At 50.8% G+C, this 12,873-nt stretch overlaps 1 protein-coding gene across 3 annotated transcripts in view; it reads right to left on the bottom strand.

The window, feature by feature from the left end:
* CDH22 (cadherin 22) overlaps window positions 1–12,873 on the bottom strand; it is a 126,115-nt gene that overhangs the window by 43,188 nt on the left and 70,054 nt on the right. For all 3 annotated transcript variants that reach the window (XM_081033436.1, XM_081033437.1, XM_081033438.1), the window contains one exon: window positions 6,564–6,683. In XM_081033436.1, coding sequence (XP_080889562.1) covers window positions 6,564–6,683 — 120 coding nt within the window. The remainder of the gene's footprint in view (window positions 1–6,563; window positions 6,684–12,873) is intronic.

Raw genomic sequence — 12,873 nt, 5'->3', positions numbered from 1 at the left:
TGTTAGCCGAGCCTTTGTAGCTGGTCTGTTAGCTGTTACAGCCCTGCCTACCAGGCGCTGTACTGGGAAGATGGGCCTGTTGTCCCCTCTGCCCCTTGGAAGGAGGGAAAGAGGAGAAGGGGAAGAGAGAGGAGAGGATAAAGGATGAAGGAAACAGAGAGGGAAGAAGAGAGAAGAAAAGGGACCTGGGGAAAGAGACAGACAAAAACCTAGTGAGAGCTGGGGGGAAACAGACACGAGGAGACATGCACATGGGAACAGAGGTAGAGAAAGAAGGAGAGGGAGGGAGGTGGAGAGGGAGACCTACACAGAGAGAAAAAGAGAGAAGGAAGGAGGGGAGCAGTAAAGCCGGAGAGAAACACACGTACACACCCAGAAGGGGACAGTCAGAGAGAGATCAGTGGAAAGAGATGGAGACCGAGAGAGATAAACAAACTAAACATTCCCACAGACAGGAGAGAGGCAGAGGGACAGCAAGGGGTGAAGACATGTGGGGGCAGGGAGGAAAGGAAAGGGAAGACAGACAGGTTGACAGAGGCCAGAGACCGGAAGGCCCTGGGTGAACGAGGCAGAAAGGTGGGGAGGGGGGCCGACTGCATGCTAAGCTTTATGTGTGTTACTTTATGTGTAGGATCTCACCGAATGGAGAGGTTGGTGATGGGATTTGGGGCCTGTATGAGCTTGTGTACCAAAAGCTCAGTACCCCAGCTCTGAGTAGCGCTTGGAGCAGGCGTCTGAGGTGGGGGGAGGAGCCACGCCCATGTGCTGGCCTCCTTGCTGGCCCTGTCACTTTTAGCTCTAGAGGAACAGGGGACACTGAGCTCTTCCCTCTGGGAAACGGGTCACGAAGCCTTGTAGAGTGTGTGATCAGATGCCATCTCTGGGTGACCAGGAGGCCTCTAGACCCTGCCCCAGGGTTACACTCAGTGACAGGTTGCTATGGTAACAGTTCCCAATGAATCATACCTCTGGGAATCCATGCCATGGGTTCTCCCCTCCCATACTGACTCTGGCCTTGGCCATGAGACTTGCTTTGGCCAATGGGACATCGGCAAGTGTGACAAAAGCAGAGGCCTGATAAGCCCTTGTGCACTGGAGCCTGTCCTCTTAGAACCCTGAGACCACCATGTTGTGTAGAAGCCCAGGATGAAAGGCAGAGGGAGAGGCCCAGTCATGCCAGCTGTCCTAGTTGATCTGCCAGCTGACTATTGCCATGTGAGTGACCCCAACAAACCAACAGAATTGTGACAAGTAATAAATCATTGCTGTTTTAAACCACCATGTTGGGGGCAGTGAGTTATACGATAACTGATAGAGAAATTGAGCTCTGGCTCATTCCTCTCCTGGGTGTACTCATAAAGCTGCATTTAACTAGAGGGTCAGATGGCTGGAAGGGGGCCTCTTGTACACGTCTGGCAGTTCACCCTGTCGGAACCTTCTCTCGTCCTCCAGCGGGTTAGGCTGGCTTCCTTACACGGCGGTCTCAGGACCATGTTCCAGGAGACAGAGTGAAAGCTTCAAGGTCTCTTAAGGCCTAAGGTGGGAATTTAAAGAACATCACTTCTGCTACATTCTGTTGGCCAAAGCAGTCACAAGCCTGACCCACATTCACGGGGTGGCAGGAATGGCAAAGTCACTTTACCACGAGGACTGTTTAGGGATGGCAGGAATTGACAGTGTAGTTTGCTACAGCATAGTTTGCTACTTACTACTTTTCACTCCCCACTCTGCCTTCCAATGCTGGGAGAAGTATCCTCAGATGGGTGCATGCCTGGGGGGCCTGGGGTAAGATTCCCAACTCAGCTTGTGGAGTTGTTCTTGAAACCTTCTCGCTCTGCAAATTCATTCATTGATTAAACCCTTACTGAAGGCCTACTCTGTGCAGGAGCTACAGAGTCAGATGTAAGGCAGTGCAAAAAAGAGGGACTTTGGAGTCAGACAGATACGGTTCAAGACCACTTTCCCCCTTTTACTTGATATCTGACCTTGGACAAGTTCTTGAGCCTCTCTGAGCTTCAGTTTCCTATTTTATATAATGGGGATACTTAGTTGATAGGGCTGCTGAGAGGATGAAATGAGATGAGGGTTCCAGCAGCAGGGCTCACATTTTGGAGATGCCTCGCTGATCCCCCTCCTCAACTCCTGAACTGGGTACCCAGTTCCACAAGGGCAGAGATCCACTGGGCTTGTTCATCATCTTATCTATAGGGCCTGGCACATAGTAGGTATTCAATCAACATTTGACTGCCTGACCTTCTCCCACGGACTCTCTGTCCTACCTTGCACAGCCTGTAGTTGTCTGTCTCTGGCTTCTCCATTGGTTTCCCTCATGTGCACAAGAGGGATAAGAATACCCAGCTCACATGGAGAAGTTCATTCATTCAGCAACTCTTTATTGAATGCCTACTATGTGCCGGGCTCTGCTCCATGAGGGCAGAAACCAGGTCAAGTTCAACATCCTGACCTGGGATCTGGCACTTAGAAGGTGCTCCACAAAGGTTAGTTTCATCCCCTCCCAGGAAAACGGACATCTCTGGCCCAGCTGAGAATGTCAGCAGATACTTGACGTCTCTGAGAGACTCTTTCTATTCTTGTTGGGGTGGTTGTGGGCAGGGCTGGTAATTAGAACCTGGCCATGGCTCCCTGCGGCCTTGTCCTCACCCATCACCCCCAGTTCCAGCTGTGGTCCTTGCCAGCCCCACTGTCCCCTCCAAATGCTGCAGAAGGGGTCCTGGAGCCTGAATGATACCTCATTAGCCCACAAATGCCATTCCTGTCACTTGCTGGCAGGGGGGCTTGCTGGCAGGCCTGGCCTTTAAAACATACACATGAATTCCTCCTCTGGCACTGGGCACCCCGCCTCCTCCCTTCCCTCACACCTTCCTCTCAGGCCCCGTTCCGGCTCTGCTCCCTGCTATCTGCACAGCAAGAACAGACTGTACCTCGCAGCAGCTGCTAAATATAGACCCGCATCGGTGGAATATTCCTGGCTGGGGAAATGGAGCTGGGGCTGGGAAAGGCACTGGGGCGGCTCTTGTAGTGGGGCTGAAGGCAAGGGGAGGAAAAATATGGCCCTGCAGGGAAATGTGAACAAAGAACCTTTTCAGGCCGAGAAAGTTGAGGGACTCTAGAACAAGGACCCCACTGAAACCTTCACCTATCTTGCCTGGTGCCCACTTTCTGGCTTCTTGGGAACTAACTGTTCCTGCCCTCCCAGGCTCCATGGCTCCCCACTTGCCCCTTCCTCCTGCCCCTCTGCAATGGGGGAGGCCCTTCCTTAGAACCTGGGGGTCCTCCTCCCTCTCTTGGAGTCTAATCCTTCATCTGCCCACTCCTGCCACCTCCCAGACTCAGTCTTGGCCTTTCCCATATTTCTCTGTTTTGTCTCTTCCTCCCCCATCTCCTGCCCCCAAAAGCTTATCAACTCTAAGGGCCCCACCTCCTGAGGCTTCTTCACCATCATCATCTTCATCCTCTTGGTTTCCATTTATGTACCAGGTATTGTGCTGAGCACTTCACACACTCACTGTTCCCTCGGCCTGCAAACTCTCTCCTAGATGCGGAGCGGCTTCTACCCTTCCTTCACTCAGTTCTCTGCCCTAAGGTCCCCTCCCCAGAAAGGCCTGTCCTGAGTTCGTCATCTAAGTCTGCCCTCTTACCCTGTTTTATGTTCCTTCCTAGAACTCATTGCCACTTGACATTATGTTGTATGCTCGCATGCTTATTTCCTGTATTTTCAAGGGCAGGCTCTTGGATTTGCCTACTGCTGCATCCCGAGAGCCTGGAGCCTGGAGCCGAGCCTGGCACATAGTAGGTGCTCAATAATGGGTTGCTGAATCAATAAACTCCATGTGAGTTCATTGGAGATGGGTATTCTTATCCCTCTTGTGCACGTGGGGGAAACCAAAGCTTACAGAACCCCGACCATTCTTGGAGCTCCACGCCCATATTTCAGAGGGCTCTCTACATGTGTCTTTCCTCCTCTTCCTCTCATCTTAAAGCCAATATGGTTCAAACTGGATTAATTAGCTCTGCACCAGATCGCAGGGCACATTCACTAATTCCTTGGCTCCTAGATAGTTTTCTTAATCCATATTCCTTCTGTTTCTGTAGATGGTATCTCTCCCCTCCAAGCCCTAAAGTTAGGAATCCCCGGTGCCTCCCTCAATCTAGTCCTTTATCCAGGCTCCCAAGGTTTGTCCTCCTCAGGATCTCACTGTCAGCCCTCATACTTCCTCCTTAGCACCTCAACTAACCCACACAACCAATCCTACATCATCTCTGGCCCCCTAACTAGATGAGGCAGGTTAAAGAGTCTGGTTGGGTGCTGAGAAGGGCACAGGCTTCGGTGTTTGTCCTTTGGGGCTCTCTGCTGGGTACCTACCCTGGGTTCCTGGGTCTCCCTGAATTCAGTTCCTGCCTCCGAGCCATGCTATACAGCAGCAGCCCGAGGGATCTTGTTAAAATGAAAACCTGAGCATGTCACTTCCCTGCTTCAAAGTCATCAATGAACCCACAGTGTCAGTAAGGAGGAGGGTGAGGCGGGCTCCCTCTATGTGGCTCTCGGGAGTGTAGTCTGGTACATTTTGGCATTATCTATCCAGATTCCAAATAAATGCACGTGCTCTTTGACCTAGCTTTCCACTTCCCGAAAATTATCCTGCAGATATACTCACACACACACACACAAAATGATACATGTACGAGGTTATTCACTGTAGCATTGTTCATTGTAGCAAAAGATTGGAAAGACCATAAGTGTCCATAAATAGGGAACTGGTGAAACAAATGTTTGTGTATCCACAACATCTGTTAAATAAAAGAATGAGAAAGCTCTTTATGTACTGATATGGAATAATCTTCAGATGTATTGGTAAGCAAAAAAGGCAAGCAGGGTATACAGTGTTTTATAGCTACCATTTGGGTAAAAAAAAAAAAGTGAAACAAATCCATGTACCTATTTTCTTGTACATGTATAGAATAGCTCTGGAAAGATACACAAGAAAATTACATTGGTTGCCTTGGAGACACAGACTGGTGACTAGGGGACTGGATGGGGTAAAGACTTCCACTAAACACCCATTTGGACTTTTTGAATTTTGAACCTTGAAATATATTTTCGATTTAAAAATAACTTAGTAGTTTTCAAGTGAATGAATCCAAGATCTTGTAAGATATGTACACCAAGTGACTACCTTTGGGGCTGTAATTACTGGGATGGGGGTAGGAAGCGCTTTAAAATATAATATACATATATATATATATATTTCTTTAATGTTTGAATGTTCTCTAAAATGTCTTAGTTTTGCAAAGAGAAAAAATGATGAAAATGTTATGTGTAAGAAAATACCATGATAACTGTGCTCATAGACTGGACTCCTCAACCCCCCTCTTCCAAACCAAACAAAACAAACATACAAACAAAAACCCCAAATACAAATCCATCAAATACTCCTCCCTCCCCCTTTGCCCGGAGAATAAAACCCAAGCTCTGTGGCCTGGCTAACACACTCTGCACAAGCAGGCACCCCCGCCAGCCTCTCCGCATTACCTCTCCACACCCTGGCTTCCCCTATCCTGAGGTGCTTACAATTCCCCTCATGCCTCAGGCTGTTCTCTTTCTCTCAGTTCTGCCTGCACCATGCATGCCCTCTGCCTGGAATGCCCTTCTCTGAATCTCTGTCTGGCCAACACCTTATCCTTTGCAAATGCTGCTACAACGTCCAAGACCCTTGCATTTTAATTGCCCATGCAGATGCTTGTCCCCCTGCTCCCACCTGACTGTGAGCCCCAGTATGGCATTTGTCCCCTCTTAACCCAGGGACAGTGAAAGCACCACAGTTCCTCAAGTGAGCCATGTCACTGTTCCGGGCCTCAGTCTCCTCCTTCTGTCCTTCTTGCCACTCTCACAAGGCCCCTCAGAGATGTAACCGGTTTCTAAACTAGGAGTGAAGGGGGGCATGGAGGGTGGGGGTGCTGCACCCTTGTTTAGTGGTGTTGGGGGAGGGCAAATAAGCAACGAAGCCATTCTTCCTTGACAGTCTCTGTCTTTCCGTCAGATCCTTACCAACTGCCGTTGGCACAGAGCTTTCACAACTGCTGTAAAGGTGCCCTTCACCAGCCGCCATCCCCCTCTCCCCAAATCACACTTATGACCGACCCTATAAGGGCTGCAGATCTGTCTGCCTCAGTTTAGCTCCAAGGACAAGGGGGCGCTACATTAAAATCTGTGAGGTCCTTTCAGGACGCCCTTAGTGATCGCCTCTTGCCTTTGTTTTCCTGCCAGTCTTGCAGGTGACCCGCCCCTCACCCCCCATTCTTTTCCGTTCCTCAGTTCTCTCTTGCCTGGTTGCCCCTCCCTCTCTGCGACCCTGGGGTCTCCTGAAGCTGGCAAGACGCGTTCGTGTCCTCTGTCCACTCTCAGCGCTGTTTGGTTAGAAGGCTGAGAGCAGGCCCCTCTGGCTGTGGTCCTGGGCTCGGGCTCGCCCACTCCGACCGCCTCTTGCATCACTCGTCTGGCCCCGCCCCCGGCCCCGCCCCCTCGTCCCGTCTCCTCTGCTCACCGGTCTTGGGGTCCACGGTGAAGTGGTGCTCTCCATCCAGCACGCTGTACACCAGCCGGGCGCTGCTGCCGTACGTGGGGTCATCCGCATCCGAGGCCATCACCTGCATCACCGACGTGCCTGGGCCCGGGGGACCAAGCGATACAGGGGTCACCTGGGGCCTCTGGGCTGGTCCTCCCCACCGCTCCCCTCCCCCAAGGAGGCTGGGAGAGAAGACTCAGGCTGGAGGTCACTGAAGCCGGTCCCCTCACCGTCCCCACCCCCACACCGAGTCCTGATCTGGGGCAGTCCTAGTGGCTGCATGACCATGACCGTGGAGTCAGAGCTGGATTCAAATGTCTCCTCCGTGGTTCCCAGCTGGAGGACGGGGCTGAAGGCAGCCTGTCTGCATCTCAGTTTCCTCCTCAGCAAAATGGGGAAAATCCTAGTCCTTGGTTCATGAGGGAACGCATTCTCAACTCCCAGTGCAAAAGGGGCTCAGAGCCGCCTCTCTCTCAGTGGGTGGTGGCCATGGTCATTTTCACCGGTTTCAAGTCGTCACAGTCAGAGTTAGAGCTAGGACTGGAAATCAGGCACCTGACTCCCCAAACAGGGGTCTTTCGACCCACCCCAGCCCCGCTGGGTTTCTCAAAGGAATTCTGCCTCCTTCCTCCCTACACCCCTCACCCCCTTACCTCCCTCATCCCATCCTGCCATGGTGTGGATGAGGAGGGGAGCCCCAATTCATTGGGGCTCAGAGGCCAGTGTCTTGGTCCCTGAAGAAGAATGGCAGTGCCAGCTTTCCCTTTGGGAAGTACTTGGCTGTGGGCCCTGGTGCCCTCATTGCCCCTCCCCGCCCCCTGCCCACAGTCCCCACCCCCAGACACACACACACACACACACACACACACACACACACACACTTCTCCTCATGCTCTGCACGTAGGCTGCTGGGGAGAGTATAAATTGGATAAAAGTCCATCAAACAGCAGCAATTAAGTTATTGATTTTCGACGCTGCCTCATTAAACTGGGAGCTTCTCTTGGCCTGTCCCAGAGATGGCTCTAATTTGACATCATGTTCAATTTGACGAAAGCAGGGCTTGGGACGTGAGGCTGCACAGGGTGGGGGTGAAGGTTAGGGTGGGGGAGGGGTTGAGCGGGGAGGGGCAGGAAAGCCCTCTGGTCTATCTGAACCTTCTCAGAAAGGAGGGGTGAGGTGAAAGACCCAAGAGGGAGTCTTGGAGCCTTAGAAAAGAACCCCAGGGGGATAAGACTCAGACCTCACTTTAAGGAGTTGCTCTCTTTGGAGAGCCCTGCGTGTGAGGAGATAGGGCTCAGGCCTGCTGAGGCTCTGAGTGGGGCGCTCCCAGGGCTGGGTTGGGCTCTCTGGGCCAGCAGGGCAGCGTACTGAGAGGGGGAGGCCAGTTCCCCGCCTAGCTAATGAGCCAGGCGCTGGAAGTGCTACTGCAGCAATTCTAAGCCCAGCCTCTCCCGCCTCCAGCCTGGGGCCCTCGATCATTTCAGACAGACACATGTATTTATTTTTCACTCTTTTGCATTTCTCATTTCCCTCTCATGTCCCCCCTCCCCTCCCCAGCCTCCTAAACCGGCCCTGCAATGCGCCTCTCTCTTTGGTGGCTCCAGCTCCATGTCAATCATGCCAGAGTTGCCAGGAGAAGCTGGGGAAGAGATTCAGGCAAGCCTCTTGCTGCTTGGTGCCAAGGGGTCTCCTATCGGGCGTGATCCCAGGTGCCTCCACCCATTAGTAGAGAGAGGAGAAAGGAATCAACTGTTGAGCACCTATTACAGGCCTGACTTTACCGGCCACTTCAATTCATCATTTGTAATCCTCAGAGCATCTCCGAGAGGCAGAATGGGCCCCTCCAAATTACACGTGAGGAAACAGGTAAAACAGTAGACAAGACTTGACTGAGGGCACAGAGTGAGGAAGTGGTGGGGTTTGAACCCAGGACTCTCTGAGGCCAAAGTCCTGGGCATCAGAGTCAGCACAGGAACCGTGTGTCTCCGGGCATGGTGGCCTGATGCTCTGGATCACAATCAGTGATGACTCTGCCACTTATTAGTGGGTTGACCTGCGGCATGTCACAGAATCCTTTGTCCCTCAATTTTCTCATTTGTGAAATGAGGGTGATGGTACTACCAAACTCTTGGGATCGGTTTGAGAATTCAAATAGATTTCCATTTTTCAGCACCGAGGCTAGTGTCTGGCCCATGCTAAGAAGTCAATAAATGCAGGTTGTTGTTTTTGAATCAGGAGGCACTGCATGCCAGCATACAATGGCACAATCATGTCTCCCTAACAGACATCCTGAAATGGGAGAAGATACATAAAGCATCAGGCTCATGGTGGGTGCTCAATAAACAGTGGCTGTTGTAACTGTTATGAAAGAGGGTCTCTCTGACACTTCCTTCTGTATGTTCCCTCCATCCTCTGGGCAAGGTACAATGCCAGGCTGAGTGACTCCCTAGGGACATGGCTGAGCTCTCTCTCTCCCTGGCTGCATCCCAGGGACTCCCGCGGGGATGATGGAATCATTTCCCCAATCTGGGATTCTTTATTGCAGACATTACAGCTAATGCCTACATGTGGGGATGGTGAAGGGTCAGATTCACAACTGGTTCTCCAGACCCATACCCCCTTCCACCATTTTCAGAAGCTCCCCAGAATTGACAGACAGAAGGGTACCAGATTTGTGGCTGCTGGGGCACCGCCTTGAGGTGACCCCCCCCCCAGGTTCAGCAATTTGCATTTTACAATGCCCCACCATGTCCATTCTCTCCTTCAGCCCTCACGCCATCTCTACGACATGATGCAGTGGTGTGCTGGTAAATGTTTAACCATCGGCTCAAGGGGGTGGAGGGCAGAGAAGAATGCCCTGCTTTATAGGGTTTGCTGATTTCTATGGTGCAAATATGCCCACCATGGCCAATTTCAAGCTACCAATGTGATATCAAGAGGCTCACAAAACTCCTGAAAATCAATATTTGGCTCTTGTGAGCTGATACGAGATAACTCCAGTACAATCCTCCATCATTCCCATTTTACAGATGAGGAAAATGGTATGCATAGTGAAGAGTGAAAATGTGAATTAATAATGAATAATAATGAAACCATTATTATATATCATCATTCAATGATAAAGATAGAGTCTGTATATTGAATGACTCCTTTGTGCTAGGTATTATGATAAGCCTTTATGTATATTATCTTATGGAATTTATATAATAAAGCCTGAAGTAAGGTTTATTAAGATTTTCACTGTACAGATGTGGAAATGGAGACCGAGTGAAGTAAAGTAATTAAACACTTTGTGCCTTAATTTCCTCATTTGTGAAATGAGGGTGATAATACTACCAAACTCGCAGGATTGTTGTGAGCACTCAAATAGATTTCCATGTTCAGAACCGAGGACAATGCCTGGCTAAATTCACCTGGCAAGGAAATAGGACATGCAGGATTCAAACCCAGGTCGATCTGATGTCAAAACGCATATATATCCTACCTTACGAGGTAGAAGAAGGAGAGGGGGTCAAAAGGAGTAGAAGTAGACAGAAAGTAAGAGAGGGAAGAGTCAGAGAAAGGAGAGAGAGGGAAGAGGAGGGGATTGGCAACAAGCTGTGAGTTGTGCTTAGGATTCTCCCTCCTCGTCAGCTGGTTCCAGCCCAGATTTCCAGAAGCAGGGATGCGCTGCCCATTGTCCATGCAACTGCCAGCCCGCCCCTGCTGCTAGCTGGGGTGAAGAGCCTAAATCCAGGGATAGGTAGGGTTGCCCAACTGATTCTTGGGCAAACAGGATCTAAGAGCCTCGCGCTCCACGTGCACTATTAGATATGGAAAGGCTGGTCCTTGGAGAGCACAGAAACCAGTGGTTCTCAGCCTGGCTGCACACGAGAATCTCTTAGGAGCTATAAAATAAAACCAATGCGGAGCCCCATCCCAGACCAATTCAACAGGACTCTCCTGGGGTGGAGCACAGGCAAGCGTATTTTAAAATGCTCCCCCAGTGATTCTGAAGTGCATCCCAGGCTAAGAACTGACACCCTGGACCAACCACTGATTGAACTGATGAGGATACTGAATTACTGAGAGGCTCAGGTACTTTCCCAAGGTTACATCACTAGTAAGTGGTAGGGAAAGATTCAAACCCAGGGCTATGTAGCCAGTATGTCACCCTCCAGGACTCACTGTGCCTGTGTTAAGACTGATACTCAGAAGGAAGCAGCAAGGATCACACATGCCACCAAGTCAGCAGTGCTCCTCTTAGGCAAAATCAGCAAGCGGAGTTGGACAGTCCTGAGAGGAGATGCCCCTCACCTCTCCATATAGACTGGGTGGGCTTTGGCACCAGAGTCCTAGGTTCAAATCCCACCGCTTCTTCACTCTGTACCTCGGTCAAGTTCTTTTCTCCTGTTTGATCTGTCTCCTCACCTGAAATTTGGAGGGGCCCATTCTGCCTCTCAGAGATGCTAGGAGGGTTAGAGATGATGGATTTCAGTGGCTGGTGAAGTCGGGCATGAAGTAGGTGTTCAGTAGGAGTTATTCCTTTTTCCTCTCTTGGCATGGTCGGAAGATCTCTGGGGCCATGTCTGTGGCCTTGAGTAGGAGATCCCTGGGCACCAGCATCAGGGAGAGGGGGCTTGCCCACCCCTCATCTCTGTTTTACCTGGGCGGTTCTGACATGGCTTACATTGAAACCCAGGTCCAGGTTCCCAGGCCAGAATTCTCTCCTGTCTTGCTCCTTAACCTTCGCTATCTGTGGGGTCCAAATGAAACCCAAACTTGGGCTCCAGAATCCCCAAGAGAAGCCCCAGTTGGCTCAGGGAGGAGGTGGTGCTGTGAGGAGTGGAGCTCAGGGCTTGAAGACATAAATTCTCCTTTCAGCCCTGTCTTCGGCTCTCTGTGTGGCTGTGGGAAAGCTGTCTGACCTGACTGGGCCTCAGTTCCCCTTCTGTGCAATGCTGCTTTATCCTTCCTACCTTACTGGGCGAGGGAGATGCCTTCATGAGATGGAAGAGAGGAAGCACTTTGGAAAAGAACAGAGTCCTCAAGCAAAGTGACCAAGTGTCATTATTATGAAGATGTTTATAATTATTATCATCCTGCCTCTTCCCTTCCTCTCTGGGCTGCCCTGCTGGGCCTGGGAAACCCTCAGCTCACATTTAGCTTCTCAAACATTTATAAAAAATGAGTCCCACCCCCTGCTGCTGCCAGAACTATGCAGAATGCTTTCTATTAAAAATTAAAAACCACTCGTCTGAGGCCCTGGGAGTGCTCAGATTACACAGGAAACAAGCCCCTTCTCAAACTCTCCCCTCACCGCACCCCCAACTCCCTCTTTGATCATCACTTATAATAGGCTCACTGGGCTGGCCTCGACCCACTTCTGCTGCCCAGCCAGGGCAGCCTAATGTAGATGGATGATACACAAGAGATGCAGGAAAATAGCTGCACAGGAAGGGGAAGTCATAGGAGAGAGGGGGGGAGTCAGGCCCAGCGACAAGTGACAGACAGATGGGGCAAGAAAGTGGGTCAGAGACAGAGAGACAGAGGGACAGAGATTCAGGGATGGACGGAGAGAAAGTGGGAAAACATACCAGACACATGGGGAGAAATTAGAACAGGGACGGAGAGATGAGGGCTGGAGAGGCAGAAATACATGGAGACAGAGAGAAAGTGGGACAGAAAGAGGTAGAAAAACAGATGAAGTTGGAAAGTGGAGTTCTATGGAAAGAGAGACAGGTGGACATACATATAAAGTAGGAGAGTGGGAGATAGCAGGAGCGGGGGCAAGGAGAAGAAAGGAGATTTTGGCCCAGCAGGGTCAAGCCCCCCTATGTCACAAACACATTTCTCCACAGTCTCCAGGGAACTCTGGAACACCCTTCCTCACTCTTCCTCTTTTCTTGGGTCCCAGTCGTAGACTCACACATGCAGGACACCCTGGAGTGGGGATCTCATCTATCCCCCTGAGAGAGAAGACTCTCCTGCCATCCCAAATCAAAACCCATACACTCCTCCACCTCTTCATATTCACACGGAGCACTCATTCAGTAGTCTGGTCACCTTGTTTGCGCCAGCGACATCCCTCTGCCAGTTGGACAGCAAACATTTTTTTGCTTATAATTCCATTCTAGTCAGTCACCCAACATTTACAGACTACCTACTATGCGCTAGATCCTTGAGGGCAGGATGATGGCTTTGTCACCTTTGTACCCCCTCCCATGTGGGCACAAGGCCTGGCATAGAGAGGGTGCGTATATTTGGCGAGTGATTTGTTGATGGAAAAGACAAAGAAAGACACGGGTAC

Source organism: Rhinolophus hipposideros (assembly GCF_964194185.1).
Source record: "Rhinolophus hipposideros genome assembly, chromosome: 22".
Lineage (NCBI taxonomy): Eukaryota > Metazoa > Chordata > Mammalia > Chiroptera > Rhinolophidae > Rhinolophus > Rhinolophus hipposideros.
The sequence above is the reverse complement of the archived record's forward strand: the minus strand, read 5'-3'. Positions and strand labels throughout refer to the sequence as shown.